Consider the following 27,332-nt stretch of genomic DNA (forward strand, 5'->3'; position numbering starts at 1 on the left):
AAAAAAAAACAACAGTATTTTGTGTGTGCATACTCTTCAGAATGCTGGTTAAACCCACATCAATCTTGTTTGTAATTGCTGGCGTGGGGGTTTCAGAAAGCCAGAGCTGTGATTAATGAATAGAAAATGCAGCAGGATAATTGTCCCTGACACCTGAATGCATTACAGGCCGAGTGGGTTTTGACACATAGAGCTCCTAAGGTTCAGTAAGAGGGACCTCAGGTTGCCAAGTGGTTATTCATGGCTAGGACCAAATTACACTGACATTTTGCTCCTGGGAGCTACTCAGGGGAAAAAGATCTGTCAAAAGAAACTATTGCAGAGCAACTTGAAGTTTGTACAACCAGCTCCTTTTTAGGAGATGCACAAAGGGATGAAGAAAAGTCCAAGTTCACTGCAGAGTATGAATAAGGTGACTGGTGTGTTAAGCCCCCTCAGAATGCAGATTTCAATAGAAAAAAAGTTATGACAGCAGTAATGAGACAGCAGTGGTTGAAACCCCTGTATTTCACTGTTTTCCCTAAGAAACCATTCTAAAACTGAAGCAAATATTCAACAATATTCATTGGGATTCATTGCACAAAATTGGGATTCATTGCACAAAATTTTAAAATAATATGAATAGATGACAGGAATTCTTCTTGAAAATTGTACTAATTTTTCCCCACTGACTTTTGACATAATTCAGGTTCTTTAAAACATGTGGAGACCTCTGAAGACTTTCCAGTCATTTAAGGCAGTTGGGACCATAGAGGACATCATTAACCTTGGAGACATCTTTGCACTTGGGCTGCTATCAACAGCTGAAATAATTGTTTTCACCTGTTATTCCTCCTTCACATACCCCAGCACAAGGACATCATAGTAATGCTCCTAACTACAAAGGAATTTTAATCACCACACTGAAATCTGCTCAGAGCAGGTCTGTGGAACATAAGAGCCAATGAACATGGAAATATGGAGGTCAAATGTTTTAGAAAATAATTCCCTGAACAGGTGAATTATTGCTAGCAAACATATAAATAAAAAACCATCAAGAGTTATGCAGACTGGTTTTTGAAAGTGCTTCTATTGACAAAGTGGCAGCAAAAATTCAACATGCTTATCTCTCCTTCTGGAATATCAGTCAGTGCTTGTAGGAAACAGGAGAACAAGAGAATTACAATATTTGCAACTAAAGAAATCATCAATCATCTGTCACTTTGCACTAACTATAGACGCATATTGCAAAAAAGAAAAAAGAGAGATATTTTATTTATTTTTCAACTGGTTCTATATGGGAAACAGAAAATAAATTCTTAAAACTTGGCTAAGGAAAGACTGTAACCCACAACTAAGGGGCAGCAGCTGTGCTTTTGCAGTAATATGTTTAGTATCAACCAGTTTGGGAAAGAACTATCCCAGAAATGCTTCCCTCTGTCATCCAACCAAGCACAGCAAGAAGTGAACAGTGCTGGAAGGATGCACTCCATGTGGTCCCAAGGAGTGATCAAATGGTTCTGAAACAGTTTCTAAAATTCACCAGAGAATACTGGAAAAAAACACTTTGCAGCCGTGTCTGGAGGACAGTTCAGGGAAACTGAGCCCCTGGAATTTGGCTGTGTGTGACTTCAAGCTCTTGGCACCTGAAGCATTTGGGGTGTGTCTGTTGGACATGCAGGGGTCAGCCTTGTCCTCCCTGCACAGCACTGAAATCCCCCAGGGAGGAAGAGGAGGAATAGGGGGACTCAGACTGCAGCCCCCCTGGAAAAGCAGCCAGAGGGACCCAGAGCAGCCCAGAGCAGCAGGGCCAGTGCCAGGGTGTAGCTGCTCCAGGGGACACAAGGCTCCTGCAGGCACAGCCATCCCTGGGAACCTCAAACCATCCATCAGCCCCCCCACGGCAGGATCAGCTGTGCCTTGGACTTGAACTCACTTCACAGCACCACCTCAGCAAAGCAGAGGATGTGCCTCCCTGCCTTGCACACGCCTGGGAAACGCCTGGCTCTCTCCAAATGCCACGGAACGAGCAGGCTGACAATAAACCACAGAAATCTGGTCCCTTCGTGCCATGGGCTGAGGCAGCTCCCTCCTCCAGCCTGCTCTGACTCACAGCATCTGCAGCACCCTGCTCCAGCAGCAGCCAGGCTGCCTTCAAAGCAGGGAATTTGCTCTTCAGCCCATCCACAGGCTTCTCTCGGCATTAATGAACATCACAGAGCAATTAAGTGCACGGGGTTGCTGTGGGTAAATTATATGGGCAGCTATTACAGACCTTTGTGGCTTCAAATAGAAAACAGTACTGGGAAGGGGTTTATCCTCCCTGTGCTTTCCTTGATGCATCTGTTCTTTATGCTGTTCTTAAACTGAAAGCAGTTTTCAGCCAAAGGTTGTTTTACTGTCCCGTTTGCTGCCTTGGTTGCTGGGAGAGGCATCAGCAAGTCACACATTTATATTCCTCTCCACTGCTTGTGGGCTCAATCATCAAAGGAAATGCATAATGCAGGAAGACTGATGACTTGAAATGGGCCTCGTGAATCCATCTTGATTAAGTGGTCCACAAAGGATCTGCCTTGAAAAGAAAGTCCCTCCAGAGATGAACCAGCTCCTAATTTATACCCTGGACACTGTGAGGAGCCAGAACACTGAGTGGGCAGTGCAGGCAGCTGTCAGTGTATGGAAAACCTCATCCCTTTGTCCATGACCCTCCTCAAATCTGGAGCTTCACTGACTTCCCTGCACCTCTCCTGTCACCCTCATATTTCACTGCCTCACTGTCCTAAACCTCTGCCTCCTCTCTGCACACTGATGACCCTTGGTGGCACAGCTGCTCGTGGGACACCCTCCCAGCCCATGGCAATGCACCCACACCTCCAGGTTCTCTTTGTATTTCACTGAGCTCACGCTGATTGCTGGCCCTTTCCCTGCAGGTGCCTCCTGTGATGCTTTTGAAGCTGCAGAGGCACGGGCTGAGCTCTGGGTAGACTGTGGCTCAGCAGCTCAAAAGCCACCCCACAGCCCAGCTGAAAACCTCCCTGCCTGTGCTCCAAGCCTCCTCCTTTCCTCGGATAAAGAACATTAGAGAGTCTCCTTGAAGACAGACACGTTCCTGAGAAACAGTGCTGCTTTCTCTCCTCCTGCTGCCTCTTCTGAGCTCTCCAGATCTCCCCCTGAGACTGGATAATTCAGCTTTGAATGAAGAAAGGGAAAACCACCCCTTTCTCTTGAATTGCCTGGAGAAGGCTTGTTGGTTGAAGCCAAGAGAGCCTCCTCATCCCAGCAAGGAGTATTAGGTTTTTTAAGTCTCTTTCTGTCTGGGATGAAGAGACTAGAGTCTGCTTTCTCTTTTCTTTAATAGATTGTACACTGAAATATTTCTTTTCAAGCCAAAAGCATTTAAGCAATTCACCCTGAGCTTGGGTGAGTGCCACGGAAACCTGTGGCAGCATCGGGAAACTGGCCCAGCTCTGTTTAAATGCATGACTTGCAATGCCAGACTACTTCCTTGTAGCAGATTTTATGATTGTAAGAAACTTTGCAAAGCAAAATTTTTGCTTCTGAATGGCTGTAGATCAGCCGAGTAAATACAAAGTGGCTCCTGTCTTCCAAGGTACACCAGTGACACTGCAGGGAGCAAGAAATGGAGTGTTTCCAGGCAGAGAATCTCCAATACCCCAAATTATCTTCAAGCTTAACTTGTCCTGTGAAGCAGCATTCCTCACTCCCATCACTTTGTATTAATAAGGAGGGTGTGTCCAAAAAGAGCCCATCTGCTCCAGTCTCCTTCCACTGTGCCTTCCACTCCTCTGCAGAGTTTTTAATGTGCCACATCCCATTGCAGCAGCAAAACATGTGAGTCCTCACTGAGGTTAAGGAGAATGTGAAGAAAGGGAAAAGAAAGACAGGAGAAGAGGGCACTGTCAGACAGCTTCCCAACCCTGCAGCTGGATGAGAGGGTTCTGTCCTGTCTGTAGATACAACACAAACCAAGTGAGGTGAGAATCCAGGCTTTAAGCACAAGGGCTTGGAGATGAACAGCAACTTTTCCTTGGTGCAGCTCTGCAGATTTTCTTTGTGATATTATTTGCCCAATCTTGCAGCTGCAGCACATTTTGGATATAAATGACCATTCACATCTTGTCAGAAGGCTCAGTCCAGGCAGGGGAAGGGATGTTCTAGGTGGGTGTTTGTGCATTAGAGAGCTTTCAGGGCATAAACTGATTTAAAGGTTTGGGAAATGTGCCGTGCAGTGGCAGATGCCATTAATTCAATCAAAGATATGATTAAAGGATGACCTGATCCCAGTTTACAAGGACAAAAACATCAGTAATGGAATATTTTCTCTAGCAAACAGAAACATAAATCTGGTCGAGGAAGCTGAAGCTAAGCATGTTCTGACTAGAAAAGAGGACAAATGAAGTCACCATGAGGCAGATACTATGGATTTACACATTGCCACTTGCAGCTGAGCTGGGGTAATGGATTAGGAGACTGCAAATCGCTGAGGAAACCTGTTAGTTTAACACCATTTTGCTGAAGTTTAAGCAAACACATTTTTCCTTCCAATAGCTGTAATTTAATCTGTCAGTTACTTACCTGATGCTCTGATTTTTTAAAGCCACAGTAAGTCACTCATGTTTTTGAGCCCTCATTAAATACTGCAAAAAATCCTTCCGATTGCTGTTCATATTATCCTGTGTGAGCAAGTTTTGTATCAAACCAGATAATTTTCTCATACATGAGACACTCAAGTTCAAGCAAAATTTAATTCAGGGCACTGCTGTGTCTCTTACTATCAGTAATTCAGATGAGATAATGTTATATGGGGTTCTGCTGCTTGATAATTTTTGAGTCAGGGCAGAAAAGCTGTTTAGAAGTGAAATGCAAAATTTTCACTGATCTATTATATTGCCTTTCTCTGCACAGAGAATTAATTTGTCTTGTGAGTCTACTTGCACCGACCTCTCAGGAAGCAGAAAGGTCTAACAGGCATAATTTTAGAACCCTAAAAGTAACTTAGGCACCTTTTTCCAAAAGAAAAATATAAATTTGGCATCTTGACATCTTGCCAGGACGAGCAGGAGATGCTGTACACATCCTTCTGGGTACTCCACAAAACCGAATTTCAAATCAGCGAGTGATTCACACCTGAGCATTGCTGGCCTGGTTTGTGGCAGCACTTCAGGGGGCAGGAGGCAGCACTGAGAACTGAGGGGACTCAGACAAACACGGCAGCTTTCAAGCTGCTGGGAGACAGAACGACAAGATTTTAGCTCCAGGCAAGCGGGGAGTGGAGCCATGGACACACTGCCAGTGGCACGGGTCACACTGTGCTGGGCAGTGCCACTGTGTCACTGTGCTGGGGCAGTGCCACTGTGTCACTGTGCTGGGCAGTGCCACTGTGCCAGTGCCACTGTGTCACTGTGCTGGGCAGTGCCACTGTGCCAGTGCCACTGTGTCACTGTGCTGGGCAGTGCCACTGTGTCAGTGTCACTGTGCTGGGGCAGGTGCAGACCTTGCTTGGGCACCACAAGCCTCCCCAGGCAGCACTGCAGGTGCTGCAGGTGTGGGAGTCCTGGATAAAGACAGCACATCTTGTCTGACTCCTGCAGGAGCCACTCTGCTGACAAAGCTGCTGTGCTGGGGGAAGTGATGATGCCAAATTATTTTTTTCTTTCCATTTTATATATTTTCTATTTTTTTTTACACATTTATAGCTCTGTGGCCTATTATATCTGTGGCGACCTTTCCCAGTACTTTTCCCTACCTTTTCCCTAGGCAGAAAGACAAAACACATTCCAAGGCCCTAAGGCTCTCTTCTTTCTGAGAAGCAAGGCTGAAGAACAGCTCTTTAAGACACATTTTCATAAACAAAGTTTAGTTTCCATCTGAGGGGGGAGGATTTAGAGACGCTTGAACCGAGGGAAATTGCATCAACTCTTGTGCTCCTAATTGGTGATTTTTGTCAATTATGCTAATTTGCTAAACTTATAACACTGCATTCACCCCGTGGGCATTTTATGAACATTTTTCCATATCTGCCTCTGTATGCCTCCAATAAAGACAAACCTTTATATTGCCTCCTATACAAATATTTTCTAGAAAGTGTTTTTCATTTCTAGGTTGCTTAAGACATCACTGGTAACCTCCACCAGCACCACAACTGCCAGCAAAGGGAAAGTGTCCATGCCCTAACTCAGTGCTGACACAGGCTGATGAAGTATGGCACAGGAAAAAGTGCTTACCTTTGCTAATCAACACTGTTTTTATCTTTACTTTTCCCTGCTACCCCTGCCATCAGCAATCTCGTACACTTACCTATTCATCTTCAAAAAAAAAAAAAGAGCACTTGCAGAAAGAACAACTCAGACTAATGCGCCAGGAAAGAAAAAAGAGGCTAAAACACTGGATGTGGCAGCTGTCTTTCATATTTTCCTTTAAAGGCAGGTCACATGAATGTCGCTTATTTAATGACAAAGATTTTTCTCTGCCCAAGCTGATGCTCTCCCACTACTGACAGCAGTCAGCTCACATCCATGGCGCAGGACAAACAGATACACAAAGCCAAGGTTATGGGCAAAAAGCCTGAACATCAAAAGAAAGGAATCCCAGAAGTTTCTAAGCTTGTTTCTCTGATAATATTGACTATATTTTTTCCCTCTTTGTGGTTGCTAGAACTGATGATCTCAAAGGCTGAGAGCAAAGCTTAGAAAAATGAGACTCACAGAAACAAACACTTTTAAAAGTTGCCAAATCTCTTTGAGTTCCACAGGGGAAAAGAGAGAGAGAGATATGACTGCAGCCTGCCAGTGCACCTGACAAATACCCAGGTAAGCTCTGGTAAAAGCTCATTGGGATAACTCTGATGGGTACCAGTTAAAGAGCAGAATTTCATCAGTTTGCAAAAGCCATTAAGAGTGTCAAATTTGGCTCAAGGAGAGGGAGGGATGCTCACAGAAACCCTTCCCCTGGCAAGGATGATGCAGTCAGACCTTCCTGGGACAGGCAGGGCTGGGGAGACAAGAGAAGTTGTGTCTTTAGCAGGTATAGCAGGTTCAGAGAAGAATGTTTGCCCATAGCCTAAGGTGCAGAATGGTTTCATTTTGTTTGTGAACACAGAAATATTATTGTCTCACCTTGGCAACAGCAATTTCACTGAAAAAGAAAGCTGTTCCTGCTAGAAAATACCAGCTTTCACTTGCTGCTGTCAAATTCTGCTCAGCACTTTACTACAGCTCACCCAGAGCACCTGCTGGGCAGACACACAGCAAGGCCAGTGCAGGGCAGTGAGTCTGCTCATGGATTCACTGTGCCCAGACAGGGAATTCCTCCATTCCAAAATGTACCTATGGATGATATCTTTTAGACCTTATTCAGCCTCTTCATTGCCTTGGAAACTCATTTTGCATTCCTGATGGGACACCAGTTTGAAGCTGCTGCAACTGGGCAGCGGTGTGCTGCTGCTCGGAATTTTTGGCCGTGTATAGGTCTGAGGAAGCATATAGCTAAAAAGAGAAATTTAAGCAGAGTTATCCAGAAATGTTTCCCAATATTGGCTTCCAGTGTTCCATTTCCATAACTGTGTCCCCATTTTTCCATGCCCAAGTAGGTTAGGTGTTGAAAATTCCTCCCCTTGCTCCAGCTAGTGCAGGAAACTTGGTGGCTACGAACCAGCTGAGGATTCCCTTGGCCTGATCTTCATACAGGGTGAGAGTCCTAAACTCAGGACTACCTCAGCCAGCACAGGGCCCAAAAAATAACTCATTTGGAAACCCAACACTTCCAGGTTTTAGCTCTTAATTTATTCTCTGAGGACTCGGTGCTCCAGAGGGAGGCACTTCCCCAAAGCAGGGCTGTTCTCCAGGCAGGCAGGCGCGCACGAGGGTACGAGTGTGTGTGGGCATCCTGTCATCCTAGGACATGTCTGCAGGGGAAAATGAGGGGTGTTTAAGGTCTACCACTATGAGTGTGAGTCAGTGGGAATAAATTACAGCACGCTACACCCTCTGAAGGCTCTAATCCAGAGATGAGATGTCCTCAGAAGAGGGTAAACCCTACTGTGATCTCTCGGATCGGAGCACTCGCACCAGGGTTTAACCCTGGCAGATGCCAGCTTCTGCCAATCTCTTATAAAATCCCTGGCCATCCCCACTAAGGGAGGTTTGCTGTCCTTCCTTGCTGCCCTGTGCTCTCAGAAACATGGGATTTTCAGGGCCTTTTTGCCAATATCATCCAGTATAGGTGCAGCGCATTACAGGAGCTGATTTGGCTTCTGGTGTCTGAACCTGCCCACATTATTCTGCCCTGGAAAGGACATTCTTAACCTTGAAGGGTGCCAGGACTTTTTTTTAGAAATAGTTTTCTCATGTTGTCTGATTATCCTCTACTCTTTTTTCCTTTTTTTTTTTAAGTATTCTCTGCTCTGACTCTTGTTGGCTCTTGTGGCTCTTGTGTGATGCTGGGTTTTAAGGAGCAGGGAAAAACAAAGGTAAAGCTTGAATTCCTTTCAATCTGCTCCTTCTCCCCAGAATCCAAACTGCTTGGGAAGCACAGCAGTAAATTCTGGTGGTTCTGTCAGACACTGTGGGGCTCAAGGCCCCCTCCACTGCACTGTAGTGGGAGGCAGAATGTCCCTGCAGAGGGGCTGGAGAAATGAAAAGCCTTTTGCTCCAAGTTAATTATTTATAAACCCTGTTGGCTGAGTATGCAACCTCTTCCAGCCAGCTCTGTCCTCTTAGCAATTGTGAGGCTGAGAGAACATATTAAAGATGGGACAAGTGTACTTTGTCTGGGTGAAGGTGGAAGAGAGTGGTATCCTAACACAGAGGGAAATGTCCTTCAAATCTCCTACACCTGAGGGTAAGTTCAGTTCACCCCATGCCTTTCATGCATTTATCCTTATGAAACTGTGCAGAGGGAAGAGGTGATATTGTCATTCACCTTCTGTGTGGGTGTACTTAAAATTGCACAGACGTGCTCACTCCAGTGACTCCAGCTCACTTTCCTGCTTAACTTTAATGATGGGACTTTCATAAAGATCCAGGACCTGGGTTATGGCAAATAATATATTTTTTTTTAAATTAGCAACTGAAGTTATTGGCTGCTCTGTAGTTTTGCATGTCTTCCCCTGCACAAGGTAACATTTTAATCTCTGTAATTACATGGTAGGCAGCCAGCACAGGGTGCAGGGTCAGTACAGGGCACTGCAGGGTAATGATGTGGCCATTTTTGCCTGGTAAATTACAGAGTTATCTTGGGACCGAGAAAAGGAGAAGGGCAGCAAATGCTTGACTAATTGATAGTTTAAAGTTTAATTACCCTGCCTCCCAGATGCAGCTCTGTGCTGAAAGAACAGGTCCAGAGCCTGCACATGGCTCACCCCATGGGGACACAGGAGTCCCAGGGGAGCAGCCTCAGCCCCAGACTGCCAGCAGCAGTCTGCTGTGCATCCTCCTGGATGGATGGACACATTTAGGGAGGAGAGGGTAGGAGCTCTGCTGTGGAAAACCTCAATTTCTCTGTCTTGCCTCTCTCCTAATCTCGCTAGGCAAAGAAATTTTCCATCCTCCAGAAAGATGGTCCTGCCACTGCCCAGTGCTACTCTGTCCTCAGGCAGCACCTCCCTGCATTAAAGGCAGAATCCTTCCCTTAAAGAAATCTTTGCATTCAATTCTTTCCCTAGAGCCATGACAGTCAGATTTCATTTAGCACCAAGGGGGGAGTGATAAAATTACTTTGGTCTGCATCTGTCATCCAGCCAAGGTCAAACCATTACAAAAGCCCAGAACACTTGGAGATACCCTGCAGATAATCTTGCTGGCTCAAGAGAGAAAACTCCACAAGAAGAGCACAGCAAAAGACTTTGGTATATTATTTTACCTAGAAGGTGGATGAGAAAAAGAGTGTACAGCTCAGTAATTATAAATACATAAAACAGTGAGATAGAAAAAAACCCCACCAATTAGGGTAACTCACCATATTTGCCAGAATGTAGTGGTACCCATTCCCGTTTTTTTCAAGCGAGATGATCTGCAAGATAAAAAGCAAGGATAATTCACAGAGATCAACTAAGGAAGAAGAATGTCAGTTATCTGCCCTTTTTGACTCTAATTTTTCCTTGCTGAGACTATTCAGCCATGAGCAGGAAGACATAGCAAAAGAAAAGCTCCCAATCTTATTAAAGGATGGCCAGAGCTTTCACACATGGTACCTGAGCAGCAAATCTGAAACTAGACAGGACAAGATCCCCAAGAACAGGCAGGGAGAGAAAACAACCAAACCAACCTGTTTCCTACAGGCTAGGGGAGGAAAAAAAAAGATTTGTATATCAGACACCAAAGGAACAAATGGGGAGTTGGAGTCCGTGTGTCCTATGAATGCAACTGAAACACTAGGCAAGACTAGAGAGAAATCCTGCACATCCTCCATGCTACAGCCCCTGCTGCAAACACCTGCCTGGGAGAGCTGGCTGGAAGTTTAGGTTATGGGTAAATTTTTGTGCACCAGTGTAGTTTCAAATTACATCTCCTGAATGAAGCTGTTTGGGCAAGGCACAGAAGAAAGATTCCCCTGCATCTTCATTGATATAATTTATAGATTCATATGCATGGTGTCCCAGTATATGTGCTTTGCCACTTATTTCTTTGTCCCTGACACTGCAGATTCAGGATTTTATTTTCTTTTATCAACACAATTGCTTAACAATCTGTAACAACTGAGATTTTCTATGTTAGCTTTTTCCTTTTCCACCTGTTGCAGATTTTCCTGTGACTGGGGGGAATAGAGGTACTGATCAGATGGCCCATGTCTTTTCTCCCTTGATTTAAAAAGAGTACATAAAAATACATCTAAAGGTCTGTATTATTCTTGCTGATTCCTTTTTCCCATTGAAATTCATCTTGATTGATTTCCAGCAGCACTGTTAAATTCTTACTAGTTTACTAGAGTCAGATACCATCTGCATTTGAGCCACTCTACAAACAGAAAGAATAAAGTGGAAAAAAAGGCCCAAACTAACATGCCATCAAAGCCTGTACAAAGACAAGATTTGCCAGTTTCTGAGAGAACTGTGCTGTTTCCATTAGGTTTCTTGGCTGGCAACACTACCTCTTATTTCCATTGTCATATTAATTGATTCTGAATTGCTGCCTGCACTGCCAATAGGCACAGGCAAAATCTGCACAAACTGCAGTGAGGACAGAAAGATCCTCACAGCCAGAATGATCATAAAACCACTGCTGTGTCAGATTCCACCAGAAATCAGTCTACCCAGGACTTCTCTTTGGTACCAGGCTGGCAGCAGGTACTTGAGAAGAGTCAGATGAGGGCAGAGACTGATCCTCCCCATTGGACAGCAGTCCCAGATTATCCTGAACAGTCATTTAGGGATTTCCAAATGGATTATAAATGAGCTGACACTTGCTCTGTGCAACTGGTTCGTCTGCCTTAGCCCTTCTCTGATGAAGTGCTGTTGTATGCATAATAAAACTCATCTGGTTCTCAGCATTAACGTGGGGGTGGCAATTAACGCCAATGAAAGCTTCATTTAGAAGCAGTTCCTTACACAGCTAATACCAGCTCCACCAGCTTCCCTACACAGGATCCCTCAGTGAGCTTCTGCTGAGGTGTCTGGAGCTCTCAGAAAAATCCTGTCTACCTGAAGCTACCTACACCTCATGATGGGTGGTTTTCTGAGTGTCTTCCACTGCCTGATCTAAGAAGCAAAACCAGACCAAACTTGTCCCTTTCCATTCATCAGCTGAGTCTGACCTTTGCAGTAAGTCCCAGACCTTGCAGGAGGAAGGAGAATCTCTGGTGCACTGGGATGTCTAAGAATTATGATCCAATTCCCCTTTTCTCCAGCATCACCAATAGCTGGCATTGGCTCCTTCAGCCCCAACTCTCCTTTGTTATTTTATGAGGTGTCAGAGCCGATGAACCAGAGAGGGCTGCCATCCAGCTCTCCCCGAGCTGTTAATCTTACAGCCCATCCACCTGAATTATGAAGCTCGTTTCCTGTGTTTTACACAGTTATTTGTGATCTTAATTTATTTTAAAATGCTTGCTCAGTCCTAATGTGTCCGGACAGCAGTAGCAAGCTGAGGTTATAATAGCATTTATCACTCCTCCTGACTGTGGTGAGAGGCTGTGCTGGGCTGCATGCTGATTGCTCACTTGGGCCACCTAGGTTTCATTACCCACTTCTTAATGGGCGAGTTTGACATCTATTAGAGAGAAATCCTCTCAGAGTGAAACACTGGCAGAGGAGAAATTCCAGTCACTCATTTTAATGAGAGACAAGGAAGAAACAATAGAGGGCTTTGATGGAACACAAGCCACCAAGCACTTATCCCATTAAGGATACACAGCACAACCCCACGGCGACCTGCCCTGATCCAAGGCCTGGCTCACAAATGACAGGTACCTCAGCAAAGATAAATCAAACCCTTGAGACACGACACAGAGAAATCTCCCAGAGAGAAAACAGGCCATTTTTAACACACAGAGCACTGGCTCCTCCACAGCTGAGGGCTGCCTTGCTGGAGTCACTGGGGCTGTTTGTGTTTTGTGTATGGAGGGAAAATGAAAAGCAGCGGTGTGGGTGTGAGAGGCAGAGGTGCTGGACAGTCACCCCCAGCTCTTCTGCTCACAAATCACAAATCCACTGATGCTGAGAGACAGAGACAGGCTTGTCAGGGAAGAAGATAAATGCACTGAAATGTCCCCATGAGGCTAAGGCAGCTCTTGGAATACCTCAGACAGTCAGAGGGACAGGGCAAACAGCACAGAGACATTCCCACAGAGGCTGCTGGTGTGGTGAGCTGAGACACCAGCACACGTTAGAGCCCAAGTTACAGTCCCAGCTGAATTGCACATGATAATGAGCTGAACACTATCTTTGAATCCCTCCAGTCATCTGTATTCTCTGAAAAATCTGGCATTACTTTCTCACACTGGGACAACCACCTCTGCTCTCAGAAATCCTGGTGGACTTGGAACAAGAATGTTAAAAAGGATGAAAATGGACTACACACATCTGAAGAAGTTGTTCATAGCTCTATCCTTCACTGGAGTGTTACCTCTCAGGCACAGATGTCTGCTGGAATTGCTCTGTAATTTTTGTAGTAAAACACAGCTTTGTACCTCTTCTCCCTGGGAACTGATATTTTTTATAGCATTGCAAAACAAATAATCACAGTATCTGGATTTTTAGTGCTCTTACAAATAGCTTTTCCTATATCTAGGCTTAACATTTGCTCCAGTTATGTGAAAGAAATTGAAAGAAAGCCTTATTTTCCTGCTCAGATCAAGAAGACTAGATAATACTTTACTATACAGTTTAACATTCTTTTAGACAAGCCAGGCTTAAAAACCCAACACTATTAATTCTAGAAATTTGATATACTCTAAAGAAAAGCCAAATTCACTGCCTAGATCTTGTCCAAAGTGTTGTTCAATTGCAGCTGTTCCATAGCCAGAGAGAAGATTTTACCCTCTGGAATAACCTGTTTTGTCTTTCATGAATGTGACCTTTGCTTTGAGGTTACAACCTGCTCTCTGCTTTGTTATTCCACATAACAGAGGAGCACCCAGAGACATCCAGCGAGGATGGATTGTGCTCATCCCTGAGCTGTGCATCTGGTGAAATGTCAGTCCCTGTCCCAGATGGGAAGTAGCTGAAGTGTGAGACAGAGCTGACAGGTACCTTAGACAGGGAGATGTGTGAAGCATGAGGTGAGAGTGAGCTGATCACAAGGAGTAAAGCAGTGGAAATTGCCCTTTCCAAACCCTTCCAATGGTGGGGAAGGACTTGGTTGTAGGTGTTAGAGGGAAAGATCTTGTGGCTGGAGCTGAATTGTGGGCCCAACCCACCCCTGGGCTTGTATTTGTCTCCTGTCCACAGAAATCCACATTCAGGACAGAGGTACCATAATCCTGCTGTCCTGCTGGCACAGGTTTGAGAATTTGGTGCAGCAGATGGAGGCTGGAGGACCAGGAATCTGGCAGTGCCAATTCACACCTCCACCTTAACTCCAAAGAAAGACCCCACAGAATCAGGAGGTGCCACAACTTGTGCACGCTTCTTGGAGGGATTAGTACAAAGCAAACTCATTTGGGAGCAAGGGGGTGTAAAGGGCTCAGCAAAGGAGTCAAACAAGGAGGGAGCATGGAGCAGTGGAGCTCACTCAGTGTGAATTCATGAAAGCTTGTACTATTCCTGCAGCTTTACTGTTTCCCCAGTGAGACAACAGAGAAATTCCTGCAAGCCCAGCAGCTTGCAAGGCACACACCCCAATTCCAGTGAGAGCCACAAGGAGACAAGGATCAGGCAAGAATGGGGATAACTTCTCCAGGGAGAAACAACCCTTCCCACCCTGTGTGAAGACCCCTCCCAGAAGGCCCACACCAACACAACCTTGTTAAGGATGATGTTCAGCCTCTCAGTCTCGCAGTCCACCACCACCAGCCTTTCCTTCTTCTTCTCCAGCTCCTGGAAGAGCAGTCGGTAGCCCTCCTCTGTTGTTGTCAGGATGTTGACAGCTGTCACCTGCCAGTTCTTCTCAGCTGCAGTGTCCAGCACTTTCTGCAGGACTGACAACCCTAGGGTGGGGAGAGAAGGGGGTGAGCCAGGTTTTAGTTGTGCAATGGCATCTTTCCATCCTCCTGCCAGCCTGTGTAGCTGCCTCAAGCCAGGCTGGAGACAAGAGTCATGAGAGTGCAGCAGAGCTACAGAGAGCAGCTAATAGTCTAGATCTGACCCAAACCCATCTGGGATAGAATTAATGACTCCTGCTTTTTCTGGCCTAGCACAGATGATTCCAGGTCTGATTTTCCTTTGTAATAGCAGATCAGTCTCCTTGACCAGTCCCTGCTGTGGGATTCAGATAAGAACTCTAATCCCCATCGTCCTGTCTGTCACTACCCAAATAATTTGATTTCTCTCAGCCATAGTTTCCTTCTCATCTTTGATCTGCTTAGGCTGTGTGCTCCTAGGGTCAGGGACACCCTCATCAGTCACAGCACACTGTCACACTCAGCATGCTCTTTTCTCAGCAGCATCTCATCAGGAGACCATTACTTTTAGAATTATGTTGCTTAAATTACATGCACAGATTTCTAGAGGAGATGCACATAGCAATTGTCTGGAATTGTGCTGGATAACCCTAAATAACCCTGTGCATTTGGAATATTCTGTGTGCCCATGCCTCATGGCAACAAAGCAGGTGGGATGCTTTCATACCTTCTCCTGGTCTCTAAAGCCCATCCTGTCCCTTCAGAGGATAATTATAACTTCCAGGACAGAGATGTGAATCACCTTACCTCTGCCCTGCCCTTCACAAATCTGCTTTCCTGCAGCCTCCAAGCCTGGAGCTTTAAAGGCACCTGAGGGCTGGGAAAACTGAATCATGGAGCAATGAGCTCTCTAGCCCTATTTGTGGTTTAGAAAGTTAGATAACATCTTCCACTATCCCACACAGTTTTTTGCTCTTTTACATAGAAAACTGACATGCAGCAACATGGGTAATTTGGAGTTTTCCAAGCTCTCTGCCAGAAACACACATTTCACACCTGCCTTTGGGCTTAGGTGAGATCTGAGCAAGTGTCCATTCATGCTTCTAAGCTCTGGACTCAGTGTCCTTGAGTTTGACAGACCGGTCCAGTATGGGACCAAATGAAAAGAAACATCTTCCCCATTTTGAATTCCAAACCATTTGCACATCAAGTATTTCCCTCGTGTTGATGGGGCTTGGATCTGACTCCATGAACACACACACACACACAACACACACACACATATCAGGTCAGGCTGATGCTTCTTTTAGATCAAGGCTTGTGACATTCACATTCTCTGGCTTGAGAGACATAATTCTGTCTCTCAGGAGAATCACAGAGAGAAGAAGAGAAAACAATCTTTATTCTTCTCCTTTGTTTTTTCCATGTGGAATGTGGTATGGAGATTGTTCACCTGAAGTGATTGCTGGGTTTGATTCTGGTGAAGGTTGCTTGGGTTCAATGGCCAATTGGATCCAGATATGTCTCAGACTCTCAGCACAGAGTCATGAGTTTGTGAATTATTTGATAGATAGTGAGTATGATAGTAAGTATCTCTTTAAATGGTATATTAATGTAATAGTATAGTTTTAATAAAGCTATCTGTCAGCCTTCTGATCTGGAGCCAGACATCATTTCTTCCCTGAGTCGGGGGTCGCCTGATTTCCGACAAATGCTTACCTTCAGCAGAAAGGAATATTTAGAAGAAAAACAAACAGGGAAAGCATGGGCTAACCCAAACCCACAACTTTTGCAGGTAAAGACTCTTCTAAACCACAGTCTTCAACTGCCTGGTAACGCCTCCCACAGAGCTGCGACTTACCCCGGTCAGCGTCGTAAATGTACACGAACTTCTGCCAGCTGTAGTGCTCGATGACGCTGATGAGGGCATCCTGCAGCTCGGGGCGGAGCTGCAGGACGAACTGGTTGGAGGTTTCCACGGGGAAGCTCGGCGTTATGAAGCAGACGTGGAGGGCCCCGCAGAAAGACGTGAGCATGTTGACAGTCCTCCTCTCATAAAACCCGAAGATGGCATAGACACCCTTGGAGAACTGTGAGCAGACTGCAGGAGAAGAGGGGAGAGTCAGGAGGGCTGAAAATCAAGGAGGCTTCCAGCAATGTCACCAAAAAAAAACCCTTTCCCTGAGATAAACTGCAGGGTCTCTCTGGACTAGATAATTTTCCCCCAGGTAGGCGGGTTGGTGAGGGCAACCTGGGAAGATCAGGGCTTGTGACCATGAAGTGCCCTGCCCTTGGTCTCCACAGACCTGCTTTACTTTTGATAGGAAGAAATTACTCAAAAGAATGAAATCAGTGTTCCTCAGGGCTCTGCTGAAGATTTTGCTGCTCCTGGGGTAAAATGAGTTATCTGAGCCTGGAAAACCCCCGGCAGAAAGAGGCTACTGCAGCATTCATGGAGCAGAAGGAAAGCCTTTGCACAGCAGCACAGCCCTGTGTGGCCAACAACTCCAGAGGGAAACCATGGGTTTGACCTCAGCAGCTGAGGAAACCACTCTGACAGGGCATCTCAGCAAAGGTTCACCAAGGTTCAACGCAGCCACAGCACAGCTCCAGGGGGATCTGTCCTGGGCCGTGAGCTGCTGGCTCTGAGTCAGAGCCTCTGACACTGGGAGTGTGTTGTGCTTGGGAACACAACTTTTTGGCAATTTCTGGTTTCCTCACAGAGCCATGGAGACAGGGCTGTGAGCCCAGTGAGGTATCAGCAGTGTCCTGGGAGGTCTCCACCAGCAGGGCTCTGACTGTGCTCAGCCCCTCCTGTCAGTCTGTCCTCCTGGCAGGCGTCTGTCTGTCCTCAGCCCCTGTGCTGTGCAGGGAGGGCTCCCTCAGGTTGGAGCTCTTCTCTGGAGAGCACTTAATGAGATCGTGGGAGCTGCTGGGAAAACGCCTGAGGATCTCGGCGAGACAGAGAGAGTTCACACTTTGTGTTGTAAAACTTAGCCCCTGAGACAGTCAGATTCATTCAATATCACCCCTGTTTATGGCACATCCCAAGTTACCATCAATAAATCTCCAAGCTGGAGGTGGTTGGCAGTGACAGCACTTTTCCTGTGTCAGAACTCTTGGCACTAGTGTTTTCTCCTCTTGTCACTCTGAAGACCTTTGGCTGTGACATTTATACTGACTCGACACTTCACACCTCACTTGCCCACTCTGCCACACGAGTGCAGGCTGAGGAGCTGGATGTGACATTCTGGGGTCCCCTGGCAAGTGCTCTGCGCTGCTCGGGAATCCCCTGACCTGATTTCTGCTAACTGACAGTACTGAACCTTCTGCATGTGAGGCTGGAGAAAAGCTCCTGAACACGAGCTTCTTGCATCCTTAGCTGGGCTCCATGAGAGCTCTGTGCCTCCAGCAGGGACCCAAAGTCTATTCTGGCTGGCTTACAGCCATCCTGGAAAAGACTGTCTTGTTCCTCACTTCGCTACTGCCAGCACCAAACATTCAGAGGGAAGAGCAAGAAATCCTGCTTCCCACTGTGCAAAGCTAGTTCCTGCTCCCTCCTCACCCCTGAAACAAAGCAGCCAGGCTTTGTGGTGGTGCTGAGAGCCAAGAATGGAATCTCATAAGACTGAAGAAATTTTTTCCTTTGTCTTGGATCTGAGCCCAGTTTTTGGGCATCCCAGTCCCGCAGTTTGTTCACAGGGTCGCTCATCCTCTTTTCACTGATTAGCACCTGTGATCTCAGCATTTTCCTCCCACAAGGGAATTTGCCTTTCTGCAGGGCAGGGACACCTCAGAAAGCCCAAACTGAGACGGAAATAACCCCCCTCTTCTCTTTATTTTCACAGCAGTGCCTCTCTTTGCAATCAGCAATTGTGTCTGTATCAGCTGGAGTCACTGCCCTCTTCATGAGACTGACACATTCAGGAAGAAAAGCAGCAGATACAGATGGAAATAGTCAGAGCATCGTTTCCATGTGACTGAGCAGTGGGTCTAATGGACGCTGTGAGATACCATATGTGAGAGATCAGAACGTGATCTCCAGGGACCCAGGATTCAGCCTCACTGAATGATTAAAGAGACATTTTCGGGACAGCTGAACAATCCAGTATGATTAATAAACCAGACAATAAACTTAGCTGGCTTGGTTTATTTTCTTTTAGGCAAGGCATAGCTTGCTTGGATTTCTTTTCTATTCAAAAGGAATCTATCATTTTACATATTTTATTTTTTTCTTCAACTCTGTGTCTCAGTCACGCTCAGGCATCCCTCCTACACTGTTCTGAGACATCATCAGTGCCAGCATTTGAAACAGATTGTACCCAAGACAACTGGGAATGTGAACACTCTTTATCATTAGTAAGTTTGGAAAGAACCCTCACTTGCTTTGTACTTTCAGGATAAGAGGGGCCATGGACAAGGCAGATAATTTGAAAAAAAAAAACCAACAAAAAAAAGGCTTGCCAAAAATTATCTCCCAAAGAAAAATGAAAAAACTCTTTTGTCACTTAATCTGGAAAAATGAAGAGTGAGAGCTGCAGCCACCTTTCTGGGACTGAACTTGGCATAATGTAAAAGCAATGGCTGCAAAATTATGTAAATCTCAGGGCTATTTTAAATTACAGATGCTCCAAATGAATTTACACAGCAAAGCTAAAAAGAAATTACTTGCTTGTTATTTAATACACTAAGAGATTGCTGGAACTTCTTTACATTTCCTTTAATCATTTTATGAAGCAAATTTGTTAATTATTCTGTTCTCATTTGATTGCTCTGCAACTTCCTAATAATCTACTACTAAGAATTGTAAACCTTAACTAGAGGAAGCAAATATTTTAAGCTCTCTTTGTTTTTGTAGAGATGAGCAGTCACTAGCCTCTGACTGATGGATTTCTAAAAAGATTAAGAAATATAAAAGGGACGAAATTGTGCTGGAATGCAAGGTCCAAGAAGTTGAACTCTTCTGGCCAATTGGCTGGTGACAGCATCACCCTTTCCTTGTGCTGCCTCTCTGTGAGCAGCTGGCTGGCCCCAGCCCAGCTTTTCCTGAAGAAGAGAGCTGCAGTTAGCCTGGAGACCAGCTCCAGCAGCTGAATTTGGACAGTTCCACCTCAAGCTCCTTCCTGCAGGCAGGAATCTGGGTGAAATCCAACAGCATAAATGTTTGCCTATCCCAGGATGTGAGCACAAGTGAGGAGGGTTTGCTTGGATGCAAATGCAGACATCTGTGGCTGTTTGTATGTGCTGTTCATGGGCTCTGGGCTGCAGGGTGGGAAAGGACAGAGAACATCAGTTCTGGGCTGTACCTGAGCTTGTATCCTACACTGAATTTCTAATTTATTACAGAAGAATTTCCCTCTACAGTAGCCCTCAGAAAACGTAGTCCATAATGATTGATAACCGTGGCAACTGCTACTGTGTTCTCCCCGATCAGTCTTGTTTAATTGATCAGTTTGGGATTTGGGGCTGAGGCATTCCCGGTGTGTGCTGCATCAGGCCCCAGGGATACCCCATATCCCTCCTTCTCCAGGCACAGGATTTCTTGTGCTGCTCAACAAGGAAAATCAGGTAAAAGCAGAGGCATTATCGAGATTGTCACCTGGTTATGCTGAAGAGACAATCCAGTGACAACCAGCTGCTCTCTCACCTCTGCAGAGAGCTCATCTGACTGCTCTAGAAACTTTTCTAACTTACAGCAAAAGTCAAAATAGATTGTAAATTAGTTCGAGTGACTGATGTGGTAGAACAAGCAGGGGAGGCTGCCCTTCTCCCCCTGTGGAATGGTAGCCATCAGGGAGCTGAGTGTCCTTGAATTCAGATGAGGAAAAAGGCATCTGTGATTCAGTCACTTGGAATCCACAGGCTCCAGGATTTCTAGTCCTTGCAGTGTCTCTCAAAAACTCCCTTTTCATATGGAAATATTCAAGGTAAAGAATGTACATCAGAGAGAAACACTGATTTTACCAAAAGCACACACAGGAGAGGACACTTATTTGGGAGCTGAAGAGAGGCAGCTCTGGCCACCTTTGCAGATGCTTCCAAGAAAGGGAAAAATACATCAGTAAATACATCAACACTCACAACTTTAAATTGCACATTTTCTCTGTGGGAGAGGAAAGCAAAAGAGGTGTTTTGAGTCTGTAAAAATTCGTGGTAGATTTTTTTTTTTATGGCTGCAGCTCTTAACCAGAGTGAGTAGATGAACAAGATTGATTTTTGCATTAGGAAAGTCAGAGGTATTTTACAAGGGGGTGTTTGGCCTGATCCATGTTGTCTAGGGTGAAAGGTAGATGTCAGATAAAACAGATATTTCTTTTAGGTTTTGGTGAAGGAAGATAACCCAAAAAGTTTCTCTCAGAAACCATCACCACAAAGAGGGGCTGAAAGAGGATTTGAGGCAGGAAGAAGGGCAAATGGGCTGCACAGAAGGATGGAAATGAGGATTTGGTCTCCAGCAGTGAAAACTGTGTATTCTGCTGAGAGTCTGCAAACAAGACTGCAAAAACGGAACTGCTCTCCAGGGACACAGTTGGGGAGGAAGCCTGGTAGGAGATCCTGGCAACTGCTCATCTGCCATCTCCTTTAGAAGCAGAATTTTCACCATTTCACTGAGTTTAAGACTAGAAAGGGACATTAGATCATTTCTACTGACTTGTTGTATCTCATGGACTATTAAGTTTCACCCAGCTACCCCTGGAGGGAGCCAATAATATGGCTTAGTTGACTCTTAGGAGATTCAGCTGCTGCATGTGCTTCTGTCAGAGAACAGAAGTAACAGAGGCATTGCTAATACCCAAAGCCACAAGAGCAGTAAAAAAATCTGATTAAATGAAATATCCCCAGATGTTCCTCACAAATGACTCACGTTTCCACTTGCAAAAGGGGACAGGCAGCCCAGATGGCTGTCTCAGAGATCTCAGAGATCTCAGAGGCCTTCCTGACCCTGGAGAATGCCATGGCATCTAGGAGGGAAGACACTGCATCTTCTCCAGGAAAGCTATTCCTACGATGCTGAGCTTCACATGTGACCAAATCATTCTGCATACCACAAATAAAACAATAGAGAAAATTTAGATTCCAAAGTAAGAAATCATTGAAACCACTCAACCCAGCACAATGAGTAAGTGCCTTTTACATTGAAACACGACAATGAAAAAGTGCCTTTAAAAAATTGCAAGGTTCGTGTGGCCAGACTTTGAGGGTAATAAAATAGTGATCTCAGTTATGCCAGTTATCCTCTGCAAGCTATTAAAGATGAGCCCTGCAAGGCCTGCAGCCCCAATATCATCTTCACGTGTCCAAACCTCCTGGGACACAGAACCAACACCCTCACTCGCAGCAGAACATTCTCATTGACAGCAGTGGTGTTGAGAAGCAGCTCCCACATGCTTCCCTTTGCTCACTTGGAGTGTGCTTGTGCACATGTGGGAAAGAGGAGGGAGGATATGCATGCATAATTCATTCTCAGCATGCCCTGCCTGGAGGCGACCCTCGCAAGGCGATGGAGAACCTGACATCAGGCTGGCAGGGCTGGTGGGGTTCCAGGGAAGGAGCTCTGGTGTCTGCTGCAATCAGGCTCAGCTCGGCTCAGTGTTTGTCCTCACAGCTCTGCTCTGTGGCGTGGGTGCCAGAGCGCGTCTCCAGCACATCCCAACGGCAGCGCGTTCCCACAGATTCTGCAGCAGGGGAAAGCCAAACAGATCCTACACTCCCCCTTTGTTCCACTCCTGTGTTTAGCTGACAGCAGATCTGTCCCACATATTTGAGCAACTGCAAATCAGGCTGATGTGCTACCAAGAGAAATCCGTGCTTTTCTTTCAAATGTACCAAAGGCGCAGAACAGTGCTCCCTTCCATCATTTCCCTGCAGTGCTGCTCTAATGATAATGGAAGCTGGAAAGTAGTGTTGATTTTTACACAAAGATCTGCTTTCCTTCCCTCATATTTAAACAATAATCTGTGACTGAAGAGCTGCTCATAAATGCATACACTGATAGCTTCAATCTTTTCAGTGAAGTTTGCCAGCCTAACAAAGAAGTTTCAGTTTGCCTGGCTGGCAAATGATAAGTTTCTTTTGAGATCAAATTTGATTTGGGGTTCTTCTTTCTCACATGCCACCGAGTTTTAGGAAACAGAAATAGCATGGTGGTTTGGTCACCAAAAATTCAAACATGGACTCTCTTTTATTTAACTGAATTTTTGAATTAAAATCATGGTGGTGGAAGATACAGTCATGGGGAGTTGACTTTAATCTCTCTAAGGGACCAATTGAAAGTCTTTACTCTTCTACTTGTGTATTTCACATCTCAAAAGCTCTTTTTATTTTTCTACTAGAGTCTTTGAATGCAGTTCTTATCCAGTTTGACTAAAAAACAGAAGAAAATAATTCAAATATCAAAGGTCTTAATGAGGTCACTGAACTTGTTGAAATAAGGAAAATGATGATGTTTGTGACAAGATTCTACTTGCTTGCTCTATTTGTTTTTAAAAGTGTTTTTACTTTAGGATTGCTAATACTTTATTGAGTCACATATAACCAAGAATTAAATATATTGAAGGGTTTATGGTTAACACAAACTATTTCTGAGCACTTTTAACAGGAATTAGATGCAAATCCCCATGTAGAAGACAGTGAGATCAGAAGCATCCTTAAGAGAGTCTCATTTCTTCTGTGGGTAGAATTAGATTATTATTCTAATAGGGACAGCTTGGTTAATGAGGATCCTGTGGTTAACAGATCAGATTATGTGTAAGGAGAAACGGGTCCATTGCCATCTCTGTGTCAGGTTTGTTATTTAATCATGGCTTGGCTCTTTGCTTATGAGGCAACTGCTTTTCTCTGAGCCCATCTGTTCCAGTCCCTTTGGTCAGAGCTGACTTTTGCACCGTGCTCATACAGACCCAAAATAGGGCCCATTTCTGAGCTGGAAGCACTGATGCCATGCTCTCAAGCTGTGTAAGGCTCTTCTTGTCTGCTGCCTTCATCTCTCCAGTGTCCCATACCAGAGCCACAGCTTCTCCACAGCACTCCCTGGTTCATAACTTGAAAACAGAAAAGATGTGCAAAAGGGCTCTGGTGCCTGGAAAAAACTCTGCATTTTTCAGCTCTAATAAAAATCTAACCTTTCCACCTTGACTCATTGTTCAAAAGGGAGTGTATTCCTCCATGGCAGTCTGGTTGCTTTCTGGGGGACAGCTAACAAACCCATTTGGGGTACAGTCTTCTGTCAGCTTTTTGAGGCATATTTTGTCTTTGAAAATCTTAGAACCATTGAATGGTTTGTCTTGGAAGGGATCTTAAAGATGTGCCAGAACTGTCTGACACTGTCAACAGGTCTGCTGGGCAGTCTGGCTTTTTTCTGTGTCCAGAAGAACCCAGCAGAAAATGCTGCTGTGCTGGACTCCCTTGGAGCAGCAGGAGCTCTGCAAAAGCAGCTGAACTCTCCTAAGCCACAAGCCTCAGCTCGAGCTCCCCTGCAGCTGCTCTAGAGGGAAGGAGTGATCCTTCATAGGGCCCCAGCTGCAGACAGACCTTCCCATGGGACCCATGGACTCAGGAATACCAGAGACCCCTGCTCTCATCTAACCATCCACAGTGAAACTGAGAACTCATAACTTGTCCTCATTGAACTCACTGTGTCTGAAGCAGAGACATAAATATTAAAGCAAGATTACTACAAATGGAAAAGTGACAGTGATGTTGTAAAAGGAGATGAGGAATAAGGGTGGAACCAATTTTCCTTCTGCTTTTTTATTAGATGGCCTTTTGTATTATATTGGTCCTGAAGATAGTGCTGTGCAAGGGAAACTAAGTAGAGGATCATGGTGTGGATTCAGCTGGGAAACATGAACAACAACAGAGGGAAAGAACAGAGCACCAGACCCCCAGCACATTGATGCAGTACACAGCACGCCTCTCAGTTCAGCACAGCATTTAATTCTGGGCTGTAAGTGCTGAATTATTAAAACAGTAAAAAGAGGGAAGTGAGGAGTGATGAGGGGGAGAGAAGATAAGCAGTGGCAGAAAGCAAATGTGTCTCATAGAGAAGGTCTTGCTGCAGATGAAGTACATCTTGTCTTCAATAGCTTCTTTTCTTTCCCTAATACCTGATATTGGTTCATAGATATTAAAGCCTCAGATTCTGGTGGGGATTTTGTAAGGGCCTGTCTTGAAACTGTCTGCAGAACTTTATACTTACCAGGACAAAGATTCTTCAAAGAGAACCTCTCACACACAGGACAGAGCATTGTGCCCTTGGGGACTTGAAGTGGCAAGTGGTACCTAAACCCACCAGCTGACATGTTGTTTATAAACATTCACATTTTCTATGCAGTTTCAGGGCCGCATTTACAGGTGTCTGCTGAGATAGCAAAGCAGATGCTCCAAAACCTACATGTGCTATTGTTCCCCAAAAAGTGCCACCTCTTCTGCAGTCACTGGGGCCATTAGTTTTTTGGGAAGAGGAGAGAAAGGCACAAACCCAACAAACTATTCTCAGCATGCAAGGATTAAGCCCTAGAGCACAACACTTTTGTGCTACCTGGTTGCACAATGTGCTCACCTGAGGTCTGTGAAAGCCCCAATGGTTTTGAAACATATTTAACATCTCAGCAAGGGCTGAGTTTGGTGCAGAGTGGCAAGATCCTTTGACATCTGAGAGTGCTGATTTTGTAGGCTTAAGTGCCTCCCTTGGTGGCTCTTTGCTATAGTCATATCTTTTAGGGTTTTTATTTTCCCTTTTCACATTAATGATCCGTTCCATTGTGCTCATAGCTTTGTTCAGAGCTACTTAATGTCAGGGGGAATATTACAATTTCTTCCCTTTCATTAGAACAGCTTTAATCCTGTCTGCATTGTGAGGGCAATAAATGATAAGAGTTACAACATTTTGATTTCCACAGTTCCTCGGAGCACAAGGTTTTGTGGAAAATCCCAAACAAACAAGTTTAAGCTTGAGATCTTTTAAACTCAGTGGGAGACTGTGTTGTCTGGGGAGCAGGGAGGCAGAAGTGTGACAGATGGTGAGATCTGGACCTATGGTTTGCAGTTTTGTGGTCTCTGGTGGAACTTCTGTGTGAGTTGCTCGCTGTGGGTGGTGGAACAAACAGTTTACATGAAGTGCATCCACTCAGGGTGCCCAGATGGAGCTTCTGTGAAGGGGAGATACTTAAACCAGGGCTGCAAGCAGCTCTAGAGGCCAGTTCCTTCTCGTGGGAGGTGAAGACATCCATCCCTCTGAGTGTTGTGAATGCTGGGGATGCAGGAACTGGGAGAACACTTTCCTGCCCCACTGTTCCCACAAACCTGTGGGTATATGTGGAGCCCCTTGGGAACGTGACCCAAAATACCAAATATCAGCCTGCCTACCCAGCAAGACCTTCACCACAAATAAAGTGGTATTTGAGATTTTTTCTAAAAAATCTTTGGTGAGATTTGTGTCATTTTACCAGCATGACAGAGGGGACTTTTACAGCTACAGGCTTCTCCTGAACCTGCACTTGGGCCCACAAAAATCATATCCCATAGCAGACTCACAGGACTGAGAAAAGGACAAAGATGTGGGAGAAGCTGCAAAGCACATCACCAGTTATATAAAATGACCTTAATACACATCTTTCACCTAAAAGACCTTTGAGCAACCAAATCCCTTTTATGTTAGTGACAGGGGTTATCAAATACAAAGCAAAACTTTGGGAAAGGCTTTTCAACTGGATGTTTTACTTGGTGAGCTTGATATGTCACAGTAAAGATTTATGCTAATGAAAGATAAAAAATCATCAACTCTACACAGAGGCCAGTGAAGACACCAAGAGCCTCTCAGTTATCCTGCTGCAGGACTGAGAAAATAACCTGGAAAACTGGATATGTGGCTTAGGGAGAAGAATGTTAGAGCATCCTTAACATTAGGAAAACACTGAGATCCCTTTCTGATATGCCTACTTACAAGCAAACACCTTCCCTACTGATTTCTATTCTGGGAGAGTTTTTAGGCTGCTGGAGAAAGAGACGCTCTAGTGAGCTGCAGAGCAAGACAGACCCTGTAAAACACTCTGCATAAATGCAAATTGCAGGGAGGCCAACCAGAGCACAGGAAGGGGAGCTGCTGCAAACCTGGGGGTTGTTCATCATTCCAGAGCAGTGACACTGCACTCACAGATGCAGGTTCTGCCTCAAGCAGTCACTCAGTGCAAACCAAAGCTGATGACATGATTTAGGCAGCCAGTGAGAAACCCCCACTGCTTCTCAGCAGAAACTTTACCTGTAAAATATTATTTAGACAGAAAAGCAGCAGCAGACTGGGGGATGCTAATTTGTACGACTTCTCACAAGCATCAGAGACTCTTTCACCAGGTGTTGCTAAACACTTCTGTTGACATTACAGAGAAATGCCTCTAATAAATCCATTTATTCATGAAACCAGGATCATTTGCCAGCCAAGGGCAGGTCTTGCACAGAGAGGCACCAGGAACCCCAGCTTTTCAAGGAGTGGAAACACTCCTTGGATTTAACAAATGTTGTACAAGACAGCTGAGCCACGGAAAGCTTCACACTTCAGGTGTTGGACTTGCTTCCCACAAGGAAAACTGGAAAACAACCCCATGCACTGGACTGTAACTGCACAGCAAAAGCAACCACATGAATGGTTAAAGGTATAATTAACATAATTAAGGCACTATTTATTCCAAAAGCCTCTGGAGGAAAGGCAGGTGGAACTTCCAGCTACAAGAGAAGGTTTTGAGGGCACAGGCTGCTGCCACTGGTGGGAAGAACCCAAATAAAAACTTTGTGTGGAAGAACAGGCAAGAAGAAACATCCTTGGGACAGGTTTTCTTTCTCTT

General features: G+C 45.1%; 1 protein-coding gene across 2 annotated transcripts in view; it reads right to left on the reverse strand.

Moving 5' to 3' along the window:
* GRIA1 (glutamate ionotropic receptor AMPA type subunit 1) overlaps positions 1-27,332 on the reverse strand; it is a 124,382-nt gene that overhangs the window by 50,110 nt on the left and 46,940 nt on the right. For both annotated transcript variants that reach the window (XM_021552138.3, XM_021552137.3), the window contains exons 3-5: positions 16,355-16,594; positions 14,396-14,580; positions 9,955-10,008 (exon numbers count right to left, since the gene is read on the reverse strand). In XM_021552138.3, coding sequence (XP_021407813.1) covers positions 9,955-10,008; positions 14,396-14,580; positions 16,355-16,594 — 479 coding nt within the window. The remainder of the gene's footprint in view (positions 1-9,954; positions 10,009-14,395; positions 14,581-16,354; positions 16,595-27,332) is intronic.

Source organism: Lonchura striata, chromosome 15, assembly GCF_046129695.1.
Source record: "Lonchura striata isolate bLonStr1 chromosome 15, bLonStr1.mat, whole genome shotgun sequence".
NCBI classification, from domain to species: Eukaryota; Metazoa; Chordata; class Aves; order Passeriformes; family Estrildidae; genus Lonchura; species Lonchura striata.